This window comes from Anomaloglossus baeobatrachus, chromosome 5 (assembly GCF_048569485.1).
Source record: "Anomaloglossus baeobatrachus isolate aAnoBae1 chromosome 5, aAnoBae1.hap1, whole genome shotgun sequence".
NCBI classification, from domain to species: domain Eukaryota; kingdom Metazoa; phylum Chordata; class Amphibia; order Anura; family Aromobatidae; genus Anomaloglossus; species Anomaloglossus baeobatrachus.
The window spans coordinates 55,372,844-55,394,834 of NC_134357.1; the positions used below are offsets into that span (position 1 = coordinate 55,372,844).

Consider the following 21,991-nt stretch of genomic DNA (forward strand, 5'->3'; position numbering starts at 1 on the left):
AGCACAGGGTGGAATAGTAGCATAATACTGTATATTATAATATTGCATTATTCCCAATCTGATTTATTATCACACTGTATTCTTTATATTTGTCTGTAAATCCTTTGTAATGTTTCAATTCTACAAAGAATCTTTGCAATTTAGGCTTCAAAGGAATTTTCTTGAGAGATGTTCAGGAGTACAGATGAGCGAACCTGAGGTTTGGTGATTGTACCAAACTTAAACTTTCGAAAAAAAACCCCAAAGTTTGGATTCAAACTTTGGGTACTGTATGCATGCAAACCACTTGTGCGAGCATCGCTGTGCTCAGGAACGCTCATTGCTCAGCCCAGTGCAAATTGCTTGCAGTGTTTAATTAGCTCACATTGGGGTTAATAACAGTGTGATTAGACGTAGTCTGCGCCTAAAAAAAAAAAATGGAAAACCCTGCTCACTCTCCCCCAGAAGTGTTCTGTTTATGGCTGGCTGCATCCGGGCACAGACCCGAACTGCCCAAGTAGTGTCTTCAATTGGAGTTCCGGTCAAGTCCGGGTCCAAAACTGAACTTTATCTAAAGTTCGGCTGAACACACCGAGCCGAACGTCCAGGGTTCCGCTCGTCTCTATTCAGGAGTATTCTTCATTTTGTTTACCTTGGCTGGGCATCTTATAGGTTATAGGACTGAAAAACTCACAACCTCTGTTTATAAAAAGTGTTCCCCAAGATAAGCAGAGCACAAGGCGCTGAGCTTCACGGACCACCCACTGATTGACTCTAATCTGTGGATAAATGTATTTTCACGGCATTTAGTGCAGTTTTGATTCAAATCAATTTAAATTGGAATTAATCAAATCTGATGGCTGAATTGAGTGAATCTGCCCTAAACGAATTTTGGGAGATTGGCTGAACTCTATCTATGACGTTTATATGGTGTATTTAGCCAAGACTTCTTATGGTGTGAGATATAGAGAAGATAAGCATATTGCCAGGCAAGAGAAGTGTAATATTATTTTAACAAATTGAAAGAGATCCTATAGAAATCCGTTTTTCTAAGTGTAAATTGACTTACCATTACTGCAAGGATGGTTGTAGTCTACAGTCGCATGATCATCTGGGAGACAAAGTAGTAGCATTATAATGTAATATTAAGCTTTCGAATGAACATAATCATATATTAAGGTTACACAAACACAGGTTCATCCAAGATCGATGATCCAAAAGAAAGCAAAAAGCCTTTCTAAGCATGCCAATATTGTACAGTACTAGGCCAGGAATTATAAGTATAGAATAAGCTATAATTTAGCACCTATCAAAAAACTAAAATAGATTTTACCTGTCTCATAGTAATCGTAGACTTTTGCTGTAGCTGGTTTTAGGTTCTTCACCAAAATGTCCTGCTCCACCATGAAGGGGAGGTATATTAGATTGTCATCAAGCTATAAGGAGAGAATATTCCTATTAGTAAAACCTTAGTGAATGTGAAAGTCATCAGAGAATAATCCATAGATGCCAATATCCACTTGGGAAGAAAACTGGTAAAGATTAGAATTTATGGCTAATTATCAAGGAGGAATCTGAGATGTTCTTAGGGGTACTTTGCACACTGTGACATCGCTAGCCGATGCTAGCAATGTCCAGCGCGATAGTACCTGCCCCCGTCGCACATGCGATATCTTGTGATAGCTGCCGTAGCAAACATTATCGCTACGGCAGCTTCACACGCACTTACCTGGTCGGCGACGTCGCGGTGACTGCCGAATAATCCCTCCTTCAAGGGAGAGGTGCGTTCGGCGTCACTGCAACGTCACCGCCACGTCACTAAGCAGTCGGCCATTAGAAGCGGAGGGGCGGAGATGAGCGGGACGTAAACATCCCGCCCACCTCCTTCCTTCCGCATAGCCGGTGGAGGCAGGTAAGGAGATGTTCCTCGCTCCTGCGGCTTCACACACAGCGATGTGTGCTGCCGCAGGAACGAGGAACAACATGGTATCTCTTATTGGTGCAACATTATGAAAATGACCCACGCTACACAGATCACCGATTTACGCCGCTTTTGCGATCGTTTATCAACGCATCTAGGCTTTACACGTTGCAACGTCATTACCGGCGCCGGATGTGTGTCACTTTCGATTTGATCCCGACGATATCGCAGTAGCGATGTTGCAACGTGCAAAGTAACCCTTAGAGGTAACAGAATAACAAGATGAACATTATAGCAATGACTGATACAGACCTTGTCCAGGTACAAAGTCACCAAGTCAGTCTGGATTTCACTTCTCTGTATTAACTTATCCTTTTCCAGCTGTGGAGAAAAATGAGTGTTAGGACTAGAACGGAAATTAAATGAGCAGATACCAAACTGGAAATAATATAGCATTATATATAGAAATATTCTACTGGAGATATTGCTTGGTTAAAGGCATTTTCACACAAATCTGGTGAGAATTCAACTTAATATCCACATTTTGGAATCAGGTTTTCAAAATTCTTAGCGACATCTGTAAACTTTTGGTTCCATGTATCCCTGAAATTAGCCTCCTCTGCCCATTTCCTTCTAATACCCAAAGCCAACACACCATCATCTTGCATTTTTAATTGTCCCACATCGAATGTTAATCAGCACCAATCAATTTGATGGGTGCCTTAAAATTGTGTTTCGCACCTCCAAAGGAGACAATGAGCGCAGTTTGAAGAAACTTATCAAACTGCTTGGTGCTGATATATGGTTGGTATAAGGAGAGGAACAATTAAAACAGTCTTTTTCTTAGGTATGGGTGCAGCTCCCCAGATACCTAAAGAATTAGCATTTTTAATTGTCCCACATCATATGCTAACCTCTTCATAAAAGCCCAGCTGTAGCCATACCTACAGTAGGTACCTAAAGTATTCAGGCCCCTTTAAATTTTTGACTCTTTGTTTATTGCAGCCATTTAGTAAATTCAAAAACGTTCTTTTTTTTCTCATTAATGTACACTCTGCACGACATCTTGACAGAAAAAAACAGAAATGTGGAAATTTTTGCAAATTTATTAAAGAAGAAAAACTGAAACTGGAACATGGTCATAAGTATTCAGACCCTTTGCTTAGTATTGAGTAGAAGCACCCTCCTTTTGAGCTAGTACAGCCATGAGCTTTTCTGGGAATGATTTAACAAGTTTTTCACACCTGGATTTGGGGATCCTCTGCCATTCTTCCTTGCAAATCCTCTCCAGTTCCATCAGGTTAGATGGTGAACGTTGGTGGACAGCCATTTTCAGGTTTTTTCAGAGATGCTCAATTGGGTTTAGGTCAGGACTCTGGCTGGGCCAGTGAAGAATGGTCACAGAGTTGTTCCGAAGCCACTCCTTTGTTATTTTAGTTCTGCACTTAGTGTCATTGTCTTGTTGGAAGGTGAGCCTTAGGCCAAGTATGAGGTCCAGAGCATTTTTTAAGAGGTTTTCTTCCAGGATATCTCTGTACTTGACTGCATTCATCTTTCCTTCAATTGCAACCAGTGGTTCTGTCCTTGCAACTGAAAAACACCCCCATAGCATGATGCTGCCACCACCATGTTTCACTGTTGGTATTGTATTGGGCAGGTGATGAGCAGTGCCTGGTTTTCTCCACACATACCGCTTAGAATTATCATCAAAAAGTTCTATCTTCGTCTCATCAGACCAAAAAATGTTATTTCTCATAGTCTGAGAGTCCTTCATGTGTTATTTTGCAAACTCTATGCGGGCTTTCATATGTCTTGCACTGAGGAGAGGCTTCAGTCAGGCCACTCTACCATAAAGGCCCAACTGGTGGAGGGCTGCAGTGATAGTTGACTTTGTGGAACTTTCTCCCATCACCCTACTGCATCTCTGGAACTCAGCCACAGTAATCTTGGGGTTCTTCTTTACCGCTCTCACCAAGGCTCTTGTCCCACAATTGCTCAGATTGGCTGGACAGCCAGGTCTAGGACGAGTTCTGGTGGTACCAAACTTTTTCCATTTAAGGATTATGGAGGCCACTGTGCTCTTACGAACCTTGAGTACTGCAGATATTATTTTGTAACCTTGGCCAGATCTGTGCCTTGCCACAATTCTGTCTCTGAGCTCCTTGGACAGTACCTTTGATCTCATGATTCTCATTTGGTCTGACATGCAGTGTGAGCTGTGAGGTCTTATATAGACAGGTGTGTGCCTTTCCAAATCAAGTCCTATCAGTTTAATTAAACACAGCTGGACACTAAAGAAGACGTAGAACCATCTCAAGGAGGATCACAAGTACATGGACAGCATGTGACTTAAATTCGAGTGTCTGAGCAAAGGGTCTGAATACTTATGTCCAAGTGATATTTCAGTTTTTCTTGTTTAATAAATTTGCAAGAATTTCTATATTTCTGTTTTTTCTGTCAAGATGGGGTCCAGAGTGTATATTAATGAGAAAAAAAATTAACTTTTTTAAATTTACAAAATGGCTGCAATGAAACAAAGAGTGGAAAATTGAAAGGGGTCTGAATACTTTCCGTCCCCACTGTAATAAAATGGCTATTTCAATTGTTCTTCTCTACATACCAATCCACACCGAGCGGTTTGATGGGTTTCTTCAAACTATGCTCAGTATCTCCTCTGGAGGTGCCAAGCACAGTTTGAAGGCACCCATCAAACAGCTTGGTGCTGATTAATATATGATGTGGGACAATTAAAAATGCAAATTCTTTAGGTATATGGGGAGCTGTGATCTTAGAGAATGCTCGTACAGACAGCATCAGGGTAGTGGATACAGTATACATAGGGAAAACCTGGTGATAAGTTCCCTTTAAGCCTTAAGGATTCACTATGATTATCTTTAAACTGAGGAGAATCGATTCTGTGAATTATATTTTACTTTCCATATAACATATTTTCCAAATTGTACCAGGTAGAATGTAATTGAAGTCCATCTTGTCAATTGCGGGCAATTCAATGGAGCCCGCAGTCAGATCAATGGCACCTGCCGCCGAGACATCCCATCCTGTGACCCTCCGTCCTGTGACCCTCCTGAATCACTCTACTACAGTGTCACCCCCGAAGCACACCGTCATATCAATGGCGCCCACCACCGTGACACCCCTGATCCCGCAGTATCGCCAACCCTCCTGAGCCATAACACCCCCTCCTCTGAGCCCGCAGCATCGCCCTGCCTCCTGGGACCATCCTGAGCCGCTCCACCACTACCGCTCCCCCTGGTGAGCATTAGGATTAAGAAGCACTAGGATTATAAGACGGACCCTCATTTTAACATTAAAAAATATTTTTTCCTATTTTCCTCCCCTAAATTTGGGGTGCGTCTTATAATGTGGTGTGTCGTATAAAACAAAAAATACCTCACTTGTATAAATAAAGATCAAAGCTCTCACCAGAAGTGTAACTAGAAGTTATTGAGGTCTCAGCGTTAAATGTAACCCTCGACTCTGCTCTATCCTTCAAGCCACATATCCAAGCCCTCTTCAACTCATGCCGACTGCAACTCAAAAAAATCTCCCGGATCCGTGCTTTCCTTAACCAAGAATCAGCAAAAACATTAGTGCATGCCCTCATCATCTCCCGCCTTGACTACTGCAACCTCCTGCTCTCTGGCCTCCCTTCCAACACTCTTGCACCCCTCCAATCTATCCTAAACTCTGCGGCCCGCCTAATCCACCTCTCCCCTCGCTACTCCCCAGCCTCGCCACTCTGCCAATCCCTTCACTGGCTTCCCATCACCCAACGACTCCAGTTCAAAACATTAACATTGACATACAAAGCCATGCACAACCTGTCTCTCCCCTACATCTGTGACCTAGTCTCCCGGTACCTACCTGCACGCAACCTCAGATCCTCACAAGATCTCCTTCTCTGCTCCTCTCTTATCTCCTCTTCCCACAATCGCGTACAAGATTTCTCCCGTGCATCCCCCATACTCTGGAATGCTCTACCTCAGCACATCAGACTCTCCCCTACTGTAGAAAGCTTCAGAAGGAACCTCAAGACCCACCTCTTCCAACAAGCCTACAACCTACAATAGCCCTCAGTCCAGTAGACCACTGCGCAACCATCTCTGTCCTTACCTATTGTACCATCGCCCATTCTCTGTAGACTGTGAGCCCTCGCGGGCAGGGTCATCTCTCCTCTTATACCAGTCTGTTTTGTACTGTTAATGACTGTTGTACGTATACCCTCTTTCACTTGTAAAGCGCCATGGAATAAATGGTGCTATAATAATAAATAATAATAATAATAATATGGTTCCTCATCTACTTTGTGCCATTTATAATACTGGTTTCTTAGGATGGTAGGGGCCTTTTGGGTTGCAACTTCAGCTCTCCACATAGCAACACTTTTGGTTCTCATGGTCAGATTTTTTCAATACCCAGAGTTTAGAACTGGACCAAAAATGTTCAGAAAGAATAGATTCAAAGTCCTCTCTATGCTACAGGCCTACAATTTTCCTCCTACTACAGAGGAACTTATTCCAGTAACTTACTTTTCTTACTGTGTTTTTTACTGGGATGTAACCAGACAACATCTTGACTTCAATGACAGCCATGTTAGATTTCTCTCGAGTGCCAGTATAGCTGTAAGAAAAAAAAAGCAGACTTGATGTTCACATTTATATATTTATTATAGGCAACATTCCATATTGGTCAAAGTAGGAAGAATATTGACATCTTTGAGAATTGAAGTTTGACTTTATTTTTTAAAGATGGTGATAAGTAAGCTCATTGGTCAAGTGTTAGACATTTCCAAAATGATATAAAAAAGAACAAAAAAAACTCACGCGGAAGTGATGAGAATTTCAAATGTAGTCACAGGATCCTCGAGACATCCTCTTTGTGAAGTTGATTTTACACTTAATGAGAAGGGGGCAGGACCTTTTGGTGGAGGAACATTGTACCTCAAGACCGCCTGTGAATTAAAGAAGTAATTTCCCATCAAAAATTTAATTGGTCAATAGTATTTTGAACAGATGCAATGTTTTACTAGGCGATTCACAGTACTCAATATCTGCCATGGGGCAGGAAAGGACAGAACAGGAGCTCCTAAGCTGGCTCTCAGACTTGAGACCCTGTGCTTTCCCTTATTTCGGAGGGAGGCTTGATGGTAGCTAGGTCTGAGCCTTCAGCGTGACCCTGACTCCTGTCCGAGCCCTGATATTACTCCCCCTCTCCACCAATTTTGGGGAAGGCTCGAAACACAGTAATAAAACCCCACAGAAATGACACGGACAAGGGAGAGTGAAAACTCGTACACGCTGCACTCAAACACAAAGGAGTGACAGTATGTGTACAGGGGAATAAAGAAAAAGGAAGGAAGTAAATTCACAACAGGGAAATTTCTACAGCGCTCAAAATAGCAACTACAGTTCACCACAAACTGGATCACCACAAAGATCGGAATTGCTGGAGGTATGCTGAAGCTATAATCGGCACTGAGTAGCAAGGTCCAAATCTTATATAGAAAGGAGATGGCTGTGATTGGTAATTAGCAACCTGAACTCCTAGTAGAATTCCCCAAGTCAGCAGGAATTAACTCCTGCAGGATTGAGGAAGAAACCACATGAAACAGCTGACGCCCAGCTATGGCTGAACAACTAGGAGATATCCGGTTGCCTGTCAAGCGCTGCATTGTGAACAGAGTCTCACGCCGCCGTGACACCTAACGAGTCTGGACCTGAACACCGCATGACAATATCACACTATAACAGGAGTGATCACAGACAGATGAAGCCTCCTGTGCAAGAATACAGTATGTGGGCCTTTGCAGTCCAATAATGCAAAATTGCATATGCTTTGGAGGTAAAAACGGGCCCCCTTATCTCTTGGAACCCTATGCAGATGCACAGATTGCACCAATGGTAAGTCCATCCCTGTACTGAAATGAAAAACACAAAGGGGTCGATTGACCAAAACTGGGGTGGTGCACGCAACGCAATGAATTTGGAGTTTCGTCTGAGTGGTGTGTGCTTCCTTGCACTACACCAGAAATACTTCTCCAACCCAACATGATAATTTTGCCACTTTTCAAAGCTTTTATGGCAATTTTGTGGTGTAAAAGCTTTGATGAATCAGCCCCATAATGTTTGTCCTTTCCTTAGTGGAAATTTAAATGTCATACACTTAGTTACAAAGTTACATAGTAACTCAGGTTGAATAAAGACCTAGGTCCATCTAGTTCAACCTTCCCCCACCAGTTCTACATTTTGTCCCTCACTCTTGAACAATATATTTGCTGATCCATTAGGACTTGCTGAGATGATAGATGGAGCTCCATTCTGTACTCTGATATGACTATGGTAGTATGGTTGTTGGATCTGGGTACCTTTATCTAAAAATGACCTTATATGGTTATAAGGGGGTCCTAAATCTAGATTTTTGTTTTATTGCAAAAGCAATAGTGAATTTCCATTGTTATGTGTTACATAACTTTGCATGAGACTAAAGCGGGCTTTACACGCTACGATATACGGTATCAAACGACCGGGTCCACATGTGAGACTGACAGACTCCCTTTTTGGGTGCTATACATACCACAGGTAGGTCCTTCAGGTGCCAATTTCCCCACCACTGTATGATTTTTTTTCTCTATTTGAGATTATGCTATGTATTTTCTGGTGTTGTTACATACTGGTGTACTCAGGCCCTGATTTGGACCTTATCCTGTTGGTTACTGTTTAATGTATGGACATTCCATCACTCCACTAGCCCAGGGGATATACTATTGATATCTTTTGGTTACTTATATGCCACCCTGGGATATAGTAATACCACTTTCTTCTCAGTTTTAGCTAAGGGGTAGTCTGTCTCCCTCCCTGGGACCTTTTTCTCTCTCTGTCTCATCTAATTGGATTTTAACTATGTATGTCTAACTACTAACTCTCATCACATGTGATTTTGATATTTGCACTTTTTGTAATAATAAAAACTGTATACTTTTCACAACTGCGGTACAGTAGTTTACTTCAAAAACATGATAAATACCCCTTCTTGTCCACAAGTTTCTGTATGTATTCTATGGGGTCTATGTATATTACAACAAATATGAGGTCCGCTCTACTTGGTCTTTGTTTTTCTGATATATCAAACGATATGTCGTCAGGGTTACGTCGTTAGTGATGCACATCCGACCTAGTTTGACATATCGCAGCGTGTAACACAAATGAGCGACTGTGAACGAGCAAAAATACTCACCTTATCGTTGCTCGTTTACACGTCGCTCATTTTCGAAAAATTGAACGTCCTTCTGTGCTCCAGTTGTTCATCGTTTCCGAGGCAGCACACATCGCTCCGTGTGACACCCCGGGAACGATGAACTGCAGCTTACCTGCGGCCGCCAGCAATGTGGAAGGAAAGAGGTGGGCGGGATGTTTACGTCCCTCTCATCTCCGCCCCTCCTCCTCAATTGGCCGGCTGCTGTGTGACGTCGCTGTGACACCGAACGTCCCTCCCCCTTCAGGAAGTGTATGTTCGCCGCCCACAGCGAGGTCGTTCGGGAGGTAAGTACGTGTGACGGGGGTTACTGACTTTGTGCGACACTGGCAACAAATTGCCCGTGCCACACAAACGATGGGGGCGGGTGCGATCACAAATGCGATCGCACGACATAGACATGTGTAAAGCAGACTTTAAGCTACATGTGAAAGATCCTAATATTACAGCTTGTAAAAGTGACATAGAATGCATGATCATTCATTATGATTTTATAATATATACGGTATGATATAGTTTTATAACTCTTTGTAAGATATGTTCATATACTCCAGGCACATCTGCTACTTTTAGCTTTGCTCATCCTGCTTTATGCCAGAACGAAGAGATGAAAACATGAATCTTTAGTACAGAAAAGCAAACAAGCATTTCCACATTTTTCATTGCTGAAAGCCCAAGCAATCTTTTTTTCAACCCAGGGCTAAAAAATTGCACTACAATGCAACTTTTCTGAAAAATTTTGCTTAACCTTCCAAGTCAAAGGAATCTGCATGGGTCACGGAGAAGGGGCCCTCTTGCCAAAGCTCTGCTGTCAAAGCTCAAGATTCCCACTGATAGCCAAAGTTAGTTTTCAGAATTGGTTGTTATATATTTTTCTGCTTACCTGCACAAAAACACAACCGCTCCCTGTTACTGTAGCAGTGTAGTCTTCGGGGACTTTAGTTAGTGTTGCCTTTTGGAGAAGGAGCCGGTTATTCTTGTCCACGTGGAACTGCTCAAGGAATCCTGACTTGGAAGTGACCGCCACATTCACATCTCCTTTGTCAGAAAATGTCTTCTCTGCATACATGGCCATAGCCTGAAGAGCCACCACCGTGTCCTTCAAAAGGGAAACCGTGTACATTTACAACAGGTACAAGAGAAGCATATAATAAGTATAGCTAACATCTTAGATCTCATGGAGAAATGTGAGAAACTTCAATTCATGGGACCAAGCATTTAGTAACTAATCCACTGGAATGCCCCTACACAAATTGCACCGTTAGGCTATGTTCGCACAAGGCATCTTTAATTGCGTTTTTGAGGACACACGGATGCATGCATGCATTTCCTTCTCCCAGAAGAGTCTATGAGATTTCTATTTTGCTGTCCACACTGGGCATCTTTTTTTGTCTGCATCTTGGCTGAGTTTTTGAAGATGCAGCATGTCAATTCTTTTTGCGTTTGTCTAGCATTTTTGAGCCCGTCCAGTCAATAGACTTAAAAAATGCACTGGGCAAATCTTGCCGCGTGTGTGTTTTTTGGGGCCAAAAACGCTGCATCTTTGTAGTTACACTACTTATCTTTAGTGTTCTATTCCCTGCCTCTATTCTGCATAAACAGATGTTAAATCAAGTACACTAATTAGATGGCTTGGTGCACCATTGGTGTTGGCAAGAAGCTCACTCAATGCACCTTTCCGCTCACTGGTTTGTTATGTCCCCCACCTCCTTCACTGGTGATGGTGGCCAGCGATGACCTACCTGAGCTTTCTCCATAGACTGTGCTTTCTCCAAACAAGCCAGTGTTGTCAAACACCGGTGAGGGAAGTGGGGGACATGCAAAACCAGTGGACTGTTTCGTGCACTGAGCCTTTTGGCCACACCTGTGCATTGAGCACTATAACAAGTTTAGTTGAGGTAACATTTGTTTATATAGTACAAAGGCAGTAAATAGAATAATAAGCTCCCAATTCATTAAGCAGTTGTTGCCAAATTTCTGTTGTAAAACTACTTTAAGTGTACAATTTTATTTTTGCAGAATTAAAGTTGTAATTGTCTAAAAAAAATAAAATAGCGATATAGCGATTTGGTACTTTTACACCAGTGCCAGTCTGGTCCACCAAGTTTTTCGAAAGTAGGTCGATCTTAGCTGAGAAAGCCTAAAGGGTACTTTACACGCTGCGATCTCGCTAGCGAGATCGCTAGCGAGTGTACCCGCCCCCGTCGGCTGCCCGTGGCGCACAACATTGCTTACACCCGTCACATGGACTTACCTTCCCTGCGACGTTGCTCTGGCCGACGAACTGCCTCCTTTCTAAGGGGGCGGTTCGTGCGGCGTCACAGCGACGTTACACGGCAGCCGTCCAATAGAAGCGGGGGGGGGGCGGAGATGAGCGGGACGTAATGTCCCGCCCACCTCCTTCCTTCCACATTGCCGGTGGACGCAGGTAAGGAGATGTTCATCGTTCCTGAGGTGTCACACATAGCGATGTGTGGTGCCGCAGGAACGACGAACAACATCATACCTGCAGCAGTAACGATATTTTGAAAAGGAGCGAAGTGTCAACGATCAGCGATTTTTGACGTTTTTGCGATCGTTGATCGTCGCTCTGTAGTGTTACACGCTGCAATGTTGCTAACGGCGCCGGATGTGCGTCACTAACAACACGACCCCGACAATATATCGTTAGCGATGTTGCAGCATGTAAAGCACCCTTAAGGCTATGTGCGCACTAGAAAGTGCCTTTTTCTTAAGAAAAAAACCTGAAATTCTGAAAGAATCCCGCACCCGCGGTAAAATCCGCACCCATGTTTTTGCTGCGATTTGCAGCGGTTTGCTGCGGATTTACCGCAAGTTGGTCCCCGCGGATTTTTACCATTATCTATGGCAAAAACAGCAGGTACCTGCGGAAAAGAAGTTACATGCTTATTAATTCCGCAGGGGAAAATCCACGGGTATAAAAAAAAAACGCAGTGTGCGCACAGCACTTTTTAAAACCTATAGGTTTTGCTGGGGAATTGACTGCAGCAATGTTAGACACATTTTCTGCAGCAAATCCGCGGCAAAATCCGCGGTAAATCCGCAGCGTGCGCACAGGGCCTAAGGCCTGTTTCAGACGTCAGTGATTCTGGTACGTTTGTGCTAGTTTTTATACGTACCAGAATCACGGACATATGCAGACCCATTATAATGATTTTTCACTGATTGTGTCTCTATGTGGCATATATGCATGTCCGTGTGCTCCGAACGGAGACATTCCGTTTTTTTCTGGCATCACTGATGTCCCACGGACCACACTATGGTGTGATCCATGAAACACGTACCAGAAAAACACGGACGTTGAAAATAAAAAGCATTTTTAACTCACTTTCTCCAGCAATGCTAGTCTCTGGCCTCTGCAGGCTGCTGCTTCTAAGCCGGCTACTTACTGGCATGCTTATTCATTTATGCAGACCCGGAAGTAGCTGCAGAGGTCAGACAGTGGCGGACGGATGCTGCACCGCGGGACTCTTCAGCACCACAGACAGCAGGAATGGGACAGGTGAGTTTATCTCCATGTGCAATCATGGATCACAGAGTACGTATTACGGATTGCACATGGACAACCCACATGTGCTGTGAATCACGGCACACGGAGGGACACATGCGTTTTTAACACGTCAGTGAAAAACGTCTGTGTTTTTCACTGATGTGTGAAACAGGCCTAAAGGTGAGAATTTTATAGCAGCTATATTCCTTACAATTAAAGAAAAGCAGATCGGTCTGCGAAGGATCCAGTTTGAGCTGAATTTCCTGAAATTTGAGGCTCAATGTGAATTTGAACACTGCAATTTGATTTGCTTGAATTGCAAAAAGAAAAAAAAAATCTCAGCTGACAATTTGGTGAACTGTAAATGGCCGGTAAACGGTAAAAAGAAGCCTAGTAATTACCTCATTGCTCATGTCTACAGCTGTCCTACTGCTTGCAACCTGATGTTCTATTTTTCACTATGGGGTGGGACTTTCAGGCATGACCAAGCTTCAGGTTTTGCTGTGCGTCATCATGAAGTCACAACGTGTGCCACGACTTTACAATGTGCAGTAAGCTCTGAGCCATGGAAGTGGAAGGATGTTCCACACTAATAGGAAGAACAGGCAGCAGACAGGGGCAGCAATAACTAGCAAAACCCAAACCCACCTATTAGATATTCTGTAGCTGCTATCAATCAAGTAACAGTGCATTTCACAAACTTTACTTGCTTGTATTTCAGAAAGTATGCATCCGATCTCACAACTAAAGGTATGTATAGAATCAGCATGATAGCGCCAGTATAGCACTGGCTTTAGTTTATATAGGAAAATCCTGTTGGTTGGACCTCTTTTAGAAGTCTCAACATAGTCATATAGTGCTTCCTTATAATAGCGATAACCTTTTAAAAATAAAATACTGAACATACACATTAGATTTAAACAGACTGAGTTAGTAAATTTCAGCTGGAACGGATTTCCCAGTTTGGCTTTCCGACAGACATTCCCAAATGGCATATGGTGGAAGGTCAGACATGTTGTCATCCTGTCATCCTTTGTTCATGCCGGAGAGGAGTCTGGTAGCCCTTAATTTGTCTCTTGATCAAAAAAACGTGCTGACTTGACAAGCTTAATGTAAATGATGGAGAAAAGTGAAGTTGCTTGCAAAGCCAATGTTTGTCTGACCACTGTTGACTCTCTATGACCAGTTTCAGTATCTAGTGAGTCTTTTTTGTGCCCTGTTTACATTAGGATACTTTTTCTACTGCTTAGATTTTCACTTTACCTGTGTAGAAGCGAAGCCGCCATACGGATTCTGCTGTTTGCTCAACCAGTTCACAATCTGTGAACATTTCCCTAAATCTGGAGATGGATCAGACAGAAAAGCCAGGAGAACATAGGAGGTCATCTCCACCTCTGCTGAGGGAGCTCGGTACCAGTATGGGACCTCGGCGGGAGGAGCGATGTCACGCTTCCAGTGCAGTTGTCCATCTATAGGGGAGGTAAGCAATTTGTCTTAATTTATGCCACAAACGTGATGTCATTTAAGAGAGAAATCCATACTTATGTGTACTTTTAAATCATACCATTCACTTTACTTTATAATGTACTGAAATACAGGAAAAAAAATTCCACCTCAGGTGAAATGGTGAAAATAAAAAAGTGAACATAATGCCAGCATTGTTTTTTCTGTATTGTTTCTTTTCTCTGTGCATTTCAAGGTAACAGAGATCTGGTAATATGATTGTTCATGTCTCTTCAATTACAACAATGCAAAACTTGTATAGTTTTATTTTGATTTTTTTTTATTTGTGGCTTAAAAAATATGTTGAACTTTGCAAAAAAAAAAAGGATTAAATTCCGTTTTTATTTTTCCCACTGATGGGGCTCTACGAAGGTAATTTTTTTGTATGTCAACAGATAGTGCCTTTTGTGAGTTGCCCCACATGGAAGAGCAGATCTGGATACCCAAATACTGGCCTTATAAGTTTAAAGATAAGTAAAAAGGGTTGTCCACTACTTGGACAACTTCTTTTCATTCTCTATATGCTCCCTCATACAAATACCAAAGCCTATACTCACCTCTGGTGCTGGCATGGTTCCAGCAATGTCAGAACTCGTGTTCTTGGGGCCCTCATGACATTGCTATGAAAGGCGAGCCCCCCGACCAATCAGTGCTGCCATTCTTCTCCCTGCCTTTGTTGCGGATGGGTGCCGCTCCACGGCAGCGGGGCTGCTCGCGGCGCTCAGATCCGGGATCGTGTCTGGGGCTCGAGTGGTGACCGGACCCGGGGTTCGTGCAACTGTCCGTCCTCACAACAGGGAAAAGGGGGTATTTACAGGGGAGATAGTTTTTGTCTGTGACGCCACCCGTGGGTTGTGGTGATGGCAGGGTGGCACCGCCGCTGCCTCTTGTGCCAGCGCCCGGGACAGATGGTGTTGGGCAGCAAGATGGTATCCCCTCCATGGGTAGGGGAGGTGTAGTCCCGGGGCCCAGGTGTAGGTGGGGAGCAGTGCGGGGACGCCGTTGGCAGGTTGGACCGGATGACACCGGTGTACTCACGATTAGGAATAATCCACACAGAGTCTGTAGGTAAACCAAGGACGGATGCTGGTTGCCGTTGGAGTGGTGTGCTGGTCCCGCACACAGGTTAGCAAGGTAGAGACTCTTCCTCCTGCACTTGTGTCTTGCTGTGTGTTGATTTAACCCGCTTGGAATGGGAGAAATCCGTTCCCCTGTGGTTTTGTATACAGAGGGAGCCGTGCCCGCAAACTCTGACCAGTGGAATTTTAGTGGGTTCTTGGCGGACACCCTATCTCCTGCGTTGGGCTGCCGTTTTGCTCTTCGGGCGTCTCTGGAAACAAGGCCTGGTACCTTGTCCTACTGGTCAATTAACAAGGGGCTTGAAGCTTGCCTCGTCCTAGGGTCCAGGTACCCCTTTTGTGCACGGCCTCCGGACCGGATTCCCGTTGTCGGTACCGGCGGGCTACAACCCTGCCCCGGTCCATTTCAGGTCTCCCGCGACCGGATCTCCGTCGCCTGTGGTCCTACACTACCGTCTGCCAACTAGTCGGTTCTCCCGTGGTCCAAGGGCTCCAACCCCGACCACACTGCACTTCAGCTCCTACTTAACCATCCACTCTCCAACTCACTCACTAACTCTCCACTGTGTTCCCTCCCCTTGTCACCTCAAGACCCCTAGGTGGGCGTTTCCTTCTGCCTGGTCCCACCCTCTGGTGTGTCCCGGCTTAATGTTGCATGTTTACTGAACATTGTTTCAGCTCAGGTTTTTTGTGTTTTTTGTATGTTACCTTGCTTTTTTGCAAGTTGGGGGCGCAGCCCTCCTAATACTGAGACTGAATAACTAATTGCGTCTCACTTCACTGTGTATTTAATCTGGGACACAGCTGACCACTTGCCACCATTCATATTGGAGTTTGACATGACACAAGTCAGATATTGATAATGTTTTTAACTTCAGTAGGTTAGGGACTGTCTCAGATGGGTACACCTTGACGAGGTGAGACAGCTTTTTACCTTTTTGCAAAAATGTATACACTAAGTACCCTGTTATTAAGCACTTGCAATTTATTTATTTATAGTCAGGGTATTTTTCATGCAATTTTCTCTTTGTTTTTTTTCTAGTCTTAAGGCTGCAATTCACATGCTTAATGTTGCATGTTTACTGAACATTGTTTCAGCTCAGGTTTTTTGTGTCCAGGTACCCCTTTTGTGCACGGCCTCCGGACCGGATTCCCGTTGTCGGTACCGGCGGGCTACAACCCTGCCCCGGTCCATTTCAGGTCTCCCGCGACCGGATCTCCGTCGCCTGTGGCCCTACACTACCGTCTGCCAACTAGTCGGTTCTCCCGTGGTCCAAGGGCTCCAACCCCGACCACACTGCACTTCAGCTCCTACTTAACCATCCACTCTCCAACTCACTCACTAACTCTCCACTGTGTTCCCTCCCCTTGTCACCTCAAGACCCCTAGGTGGGCGTTTCCTTCCGCCTGGTCCCAACCTCTGGTGTGTCCCGGCTGTCAAGGGGGGGGCGACTAGGCTTTGTGGCTGGTGTTCCTGTGTGTGGGATGTGATGTTAAATCCCAAGGAGGAGGTGATTCCTGTACCCTTGGTGGGGGGTACAGTCATCTGTGACTACCTGTTTTTTCCAGGGCGTCACACCTTCATACAGTTAAGTAATTAACAGGAAGGGAGTGGCAGCCGCAGCACTCTCTTCCTGTTAATTACTTAACCGTAGAAAGGTGGGGAGAGGGAAGCCGTTGCAGATTGGTCGAGGGGATCGCAAGTCATAATGTAATGTGGGCCCTGCTAGAACTGCACCTTAACTGGAGCTGATAAATACCAAATACGTCACCTTTTGTGGTTTGTGCAATTGCCAGTTTATTATCGTTGCTATACAGGTACAGATATATTATTCTTGGGTGTGTATTGTTACTTTTGCTTCATATCTCATATATTGTAATCATTGGTATTTATTGATATTGGCTGTACGCCTTCTTGCATAATATTCTGTACTTGCTTTGATATAATATATTTATTGGAGTACACAGTACTATTTTTGTGATATATACTGTATATATATATATGCAGTACAGACCAAAGGTTTGGACACACCTTCTCATCTCTAGAACAACTGTTAAGAGGAGACTTTGTGCAGCAGGCCTTCATGGTAAAATAGCTGCTAGGAAACCACTGCTAAGGACAGGCAACAAGCAGAACAGACTTGTTTGGGCTAAAAAACACAAGGAATGGACATTAGACCAGTGGAAATCTGTGCTTTGGTCTGATGAGTCCAAATTTGAGATCTTTGGATCCAACCACCGTGTCTTTGTAGAAAAGGTGAACGGATGGACTCTACATGCTTGTTTCCCACCGTGAAGCATGGAGGAGGAGGTGTGATGGTGTGGGGATGCTTTGCTGGTGACACTGTTGGGGATTTATTCAAAATTGAAGGAATACAGAACCAGCATGGCTACCACAGCATCTTGCAGCGGCGTGCTATTCCATCCTGTTTGCGTTTAGTTGGACCATCATTTATTTTTCAACATGATAATGACCCCAAACACACCTCCAGGCTGTGTAAGGGCTATTTCACTAAGAAGGAAGGTGATGGGGTGCTACGCCAGATGACCTGGTCTCCACAGTCACCAGACCTAAAGCCAATCGAGATGGTTTGGGGTGAGCTGGACCGCAGAGTGAAGGCAAAAGGTCCAACAAATGCTAAGCATCTCTGGGAACTCCTTCAAGACTGTTGGAAAACCATTTCCGTTGACTACCTCTTGATGCTCATCAAGAGATTGCCAAGAGTGTTTTCAGTTGTTTCACACTTTAAGTATTTCATTCCACATGTTTTAATTCATAGTTGTGATGCCTTTATTGTGAATCTACAATTTTGAGAGTCCTGAAAATAAAGAAAACTCTTTAAATGAGAAGTTGTGTCCAAACGTTTGGTCTGTACTTATATATATATAGAGAGAGAGAGAGAGCGAGAGAGAGATATTTTTTTTTAGATATTTTGCTTTTTGTCCCTTGCCGTGCCACTTTGTGGTGCATTTCGCACTATCTTCATTGCTTTTTATCTTGTTTTTAATTATCCATTAATAGACTTTCATTACTATATATTTTGTATTGGCTATTTTTTGGTTTGTAGGGGCCTATACTGGAGTTGAATATTGAACTTGTAATTTTTTAGTGTCGTGAACATGGGGAATGAGAAGGGATTGTCCAAGTAGTGGACAACCCTTTTAACTTATCTTTAAGCTCGTAAAGCCAGTATTTGGGCATCCATATCTGCTCTTCCATGTGGGGGTACTCACCAAAGGCACCATCTGCTTGGCATTCAAATAAAACATACCTTTGTAGAGCCCCATCAAGAAGTAGACAACCCTTTTAAGTATGGTAGGCTGGAGATAGGAAGATACTTCTAGTCAGAGGCATTGCTTGAAGCTCAATGCAATAGAGTGTAGAGAGAACTTCAAGTGAGAATACTGAATGGTGGTAAGGGGGAATCCCTGAATGTAGATATACTGGCTTAGTGTGTTTTCTATGGAAAGCATCGTACTGGTAATGGGGGGCTCTAGAAATTTCTATTGTGAGGGTGGGAGCTGGATGTCATTATTCGTGGTGGTCGCACTGTGGCTTGCAATCCAGATCTGAATATGGCTCTCAAAGGTTGGGGACCACTTATGGAGTAAATTATCTCATATATCATACAGTGTGCTTGTAGCTTTATATTTGCTTACTGTACCTCCCCGCACAGCCTTTTCCTCCAATTTGTCTATCAAAGTTCCTCTGACAACAGTGTCTCCAGACAATGAGAAGGTGTAGGCCAGCAGAGCCTGGGTATATACGTTCCTGACATCCATAGAAGCGTTCTTTAGACAGGAGAGAGCATTGCTCAGTAAGGGATCCTGAGAGGAAATTAAAAACAAAATGTTTTACAAGTACATTTTAAAATATTAGGCAGACATTTAAAATTTTAGATTGAAATGACAAAAGGGGTAAACTACGGTAGTTGTGTGATGTGCTTCTTGCCACCCCAATATCTCAAGAAATCTAGAAGGAGGATTTCTGTGTCAATTGGAACCACAATAATTTTCCAGGGGGTGTTTTCTTGGTTGTCTAGCATGTTTTTTTATAGTTAAAATTTGGCACCCCTACCGACCTAAAGTACAGAGTGACAAAATTAAGAGCTACCCAAATAAATCTTGCATATATACCATGTTAGCAGATGGCTGATATCCCGAATTTGTAGACAGTAAAAAATAGTATAGGGCGGGTCAAAAAAACCTTCAACCTACCAAGGGTATCTATTATCAAAAGAGGACCATCTATGAAAAGTTTCAAAACTCAAGAGGTCTTCTTTCATGGGGGTTATATTATCATCTCAGGTCTCTTGGTTGTTTGCTCATGTTGCAGAGCCAACAAAGAGGACACGGGTTTTCTGCATCCATTGGTAAAACCCAAGTTGGATATTCTTTCTTTGGTAAGTTTACCGATGCACCCCAAAATCTTTCTTTTCCCCTACACTCATCTCCATGGGTCAAATACGGTACGTTACAACCCCTTTTCCAAGAACAAATGTAATGGTCTACAAAATTGCTATATTTAGCTTTTAGGGAAATGATTTTCTCATTAAAACTTTAAATTTACCACAAAAGATGAATGAACCTGAAGTTTGTAACAAAAAAAAACAGTTCGGGTTCGGAGATGGAGTGCTTTACGTATTCTGACCACTCGCATAAGCATCGTTGTGCTCGGGTACACTTCGTGTACAGCCTAGGGCCAGCTCCAGCTACTTGTAATATTTGATTGGCTCCCACTGGGTACAACAATAGTGTTATTGGATGTAGTGTGCACCCCCCCAAAATGGAAAAACCCCCGCTCACCCGCCCCTAGAAGTGTTCTGTGGCTCCATGTGGGTGGAGAGCCAAACTGCCCAATCAGTGACTTCTATTGAAGTTCAGGTCAAGTCCGGGTCCCAAACTGAACTTTATCTAAAGTCCTACTGAACCCGCCGAACCGAATGTCAATGGGTCCGCTCATCTCTACTTACCTCTATAGGTAATTTGGCCTCCAAAAGAGTAATAGTTATAAAAGCTGAGAGGGAAATTTCATCATCTACACCTCCCTGAAACACAAAGATTTATATTTTTGTTACAGTGGAAGTATCACATTACATATTTTCAGTGACACATCTCTGGAAGACCACCTCTGTGGGACTCCATTTATCTGTCACCACAAAGCCTAAAAAATGGCAATAAAAAGCAACATAACCTAAAATATTATCAGTTCCAATAATGAAAAAAAAGTTACAAGTCTCAGATCATGGCAAAACATGACAATCTATTTTGTTTTACAAATTTCTGATCTTTTTCTCATACCTAATTGAAAAAAAAGTTTACAAGTTTGATTATGCAGTGATTATACCAACCTGGACAACCATGCAACTATATCATTTTTACCGCACAATGAATACCGAAAAAAACTGAATTCAAAAACTTATTGCGGAATTACATGTTTTTCACCATCTACACTGCACTTTTCAATTTTTTCGTACATTGTATGATAAAATATATGGTGTCATTCAAAGCTAAAACGTACTCTATTAAAAGAAGACCTCATATGGATAGGTTAATAGAAAAGTAAAAAAAAAAGTTTTGGTTCTTAGAAGAAGGAAAGAAGAAAATCTAATTGGAGAATGAAAAAATGACATGGTGGTAAAGCATTCAAAAATGTTGTCTTCAATGTGACCTCATATTGTATTTTCAATACTACTTCTGTTACCGATGAGTAGTTGTTTGACAATGATGTCCCATATAACATCCCTATAACACAATCACTCTGTTCTCTGCTCACCCTCATGGCATTATTGAAGAGTTTCCCAACACTTCGAAAACATCCGGTGTCTTGCTGGTTATTTTTCAGCCAGGAGAAGGAGTGGTTCAGGTGGCTTTCATCTATGAAGATGTAGGGTCGAGCTTTGCTGAAGGACTTCACTGTAAATCCAGTCAACCTATAGAAACACATTGGAGTTGTAAAAATACCCATTTTCTATACAATAACAAAATATGGTATATATACTGTATATACTACAGTTTAAAAGTTTGGGGTCACCCAGACAATTTTGTCTTTTCCATGAAAAAGAAAATCACATTTTTATTTATCAAAGGAGTTGCATAATGAATAGAAACTATAGTCCAGACATTGACGAGGTTAGAAATAATGATTTTTACTTGAAATAATAATTTTCTCCTTCAAACTTTGCTTTCGTCACTATGGGCACTTTTTGCGTACCATACGGTTAAGGTGCTCCCACAACAGCTCAATAGGGTTGAGATCTGGTGACTGGGCTGGCCACTCCATTACAGATAGAATACCAGCTGCCTGCTTCTTCCCTAAATAGTTCATGCATAATTTAGAGGTATGCTTTGGGTCATTGTCCTGTTGTAGGATGAAATTGGCTCAAATCAAGCGCTGTCCACAAGGTATGGCATGGCATTGCAAAATGGAGTGATAGCCTTCCCTTTTACCTTGTACAAATTTTCCACTTTACCAGCACCAAAGCAACCCCAGACCATCACATTACCTCCACCATGCTTGACAGATGGCGTCAGACAATCTTCCAGCATTTTCAGTTTTTCTGCGTCTCCCAAATGTTCTTCTGTGTGATCCAAACACCTCAAACTTCGATTCGTCTGTCCATAACACTTTTTTCCAATCTTCCTCTGTCCAATGTCTGTGTTCTTTTGCCCATATTAATCTTTTCCTTTTATTAGCTAGTCTCAGATATGGCTTTTATTTGCCAC

At 43.0% G+C, this 21,991-nt stretch overlaps 1 protein-coding gene across 1 annotated transcript in view; it reads right to left on the reverse strand.

The window, feature by feature from the left end:
• Positions 1-902: 902 nt before the first annotated feature.
• Positions 903-21,991, reverse strand: part of LOC142312618 (alpha-2-macroglobulin-like) — a 105,249-nt gene continuing 84,160 nt past the window's right edge. The window contains exons 26-36 of the mRNA XM_075351612.1: positions 21,042-21,198; positions 20,239-20,313; positions 18,931-19,093; positions 13,947-14,152; positions 10,056-10,271; positions 6,745-6,872; positions 6,451-6,541; positions 2,213-2,281; positions 1,313-1,415; positions 1,049-1,090; positions 903-928 (exon numbers count right to left, since the gene is read on the reverse strand). Of these exons, the coding sequence (XP_075207727.1) occupies positions 903-928; positions 1,049-1,090; positions 1,313-1,415; positions 2,213-2,281; positions 6,451-6,541; positions 6,745-6,872; positions 10,056-10,271; positions 13,947-14,152; positions 18,931-19,093; positions 20,239-20,313; positions 21,042-21,198 (1,276 nt within the window). The remainder of the gene's footprint in view (positions 929-1,048; positions 1,091-1,312; positions 1,416-2,212; positions 2,282-6,450; positions 6,542-6,744; positions 6,873-10,055; positions 10,272-13,946; positions 14,153-18,930; positions 19,094-20,238; positions 20,314-21,041; positions 21,199-21,991) is intronic.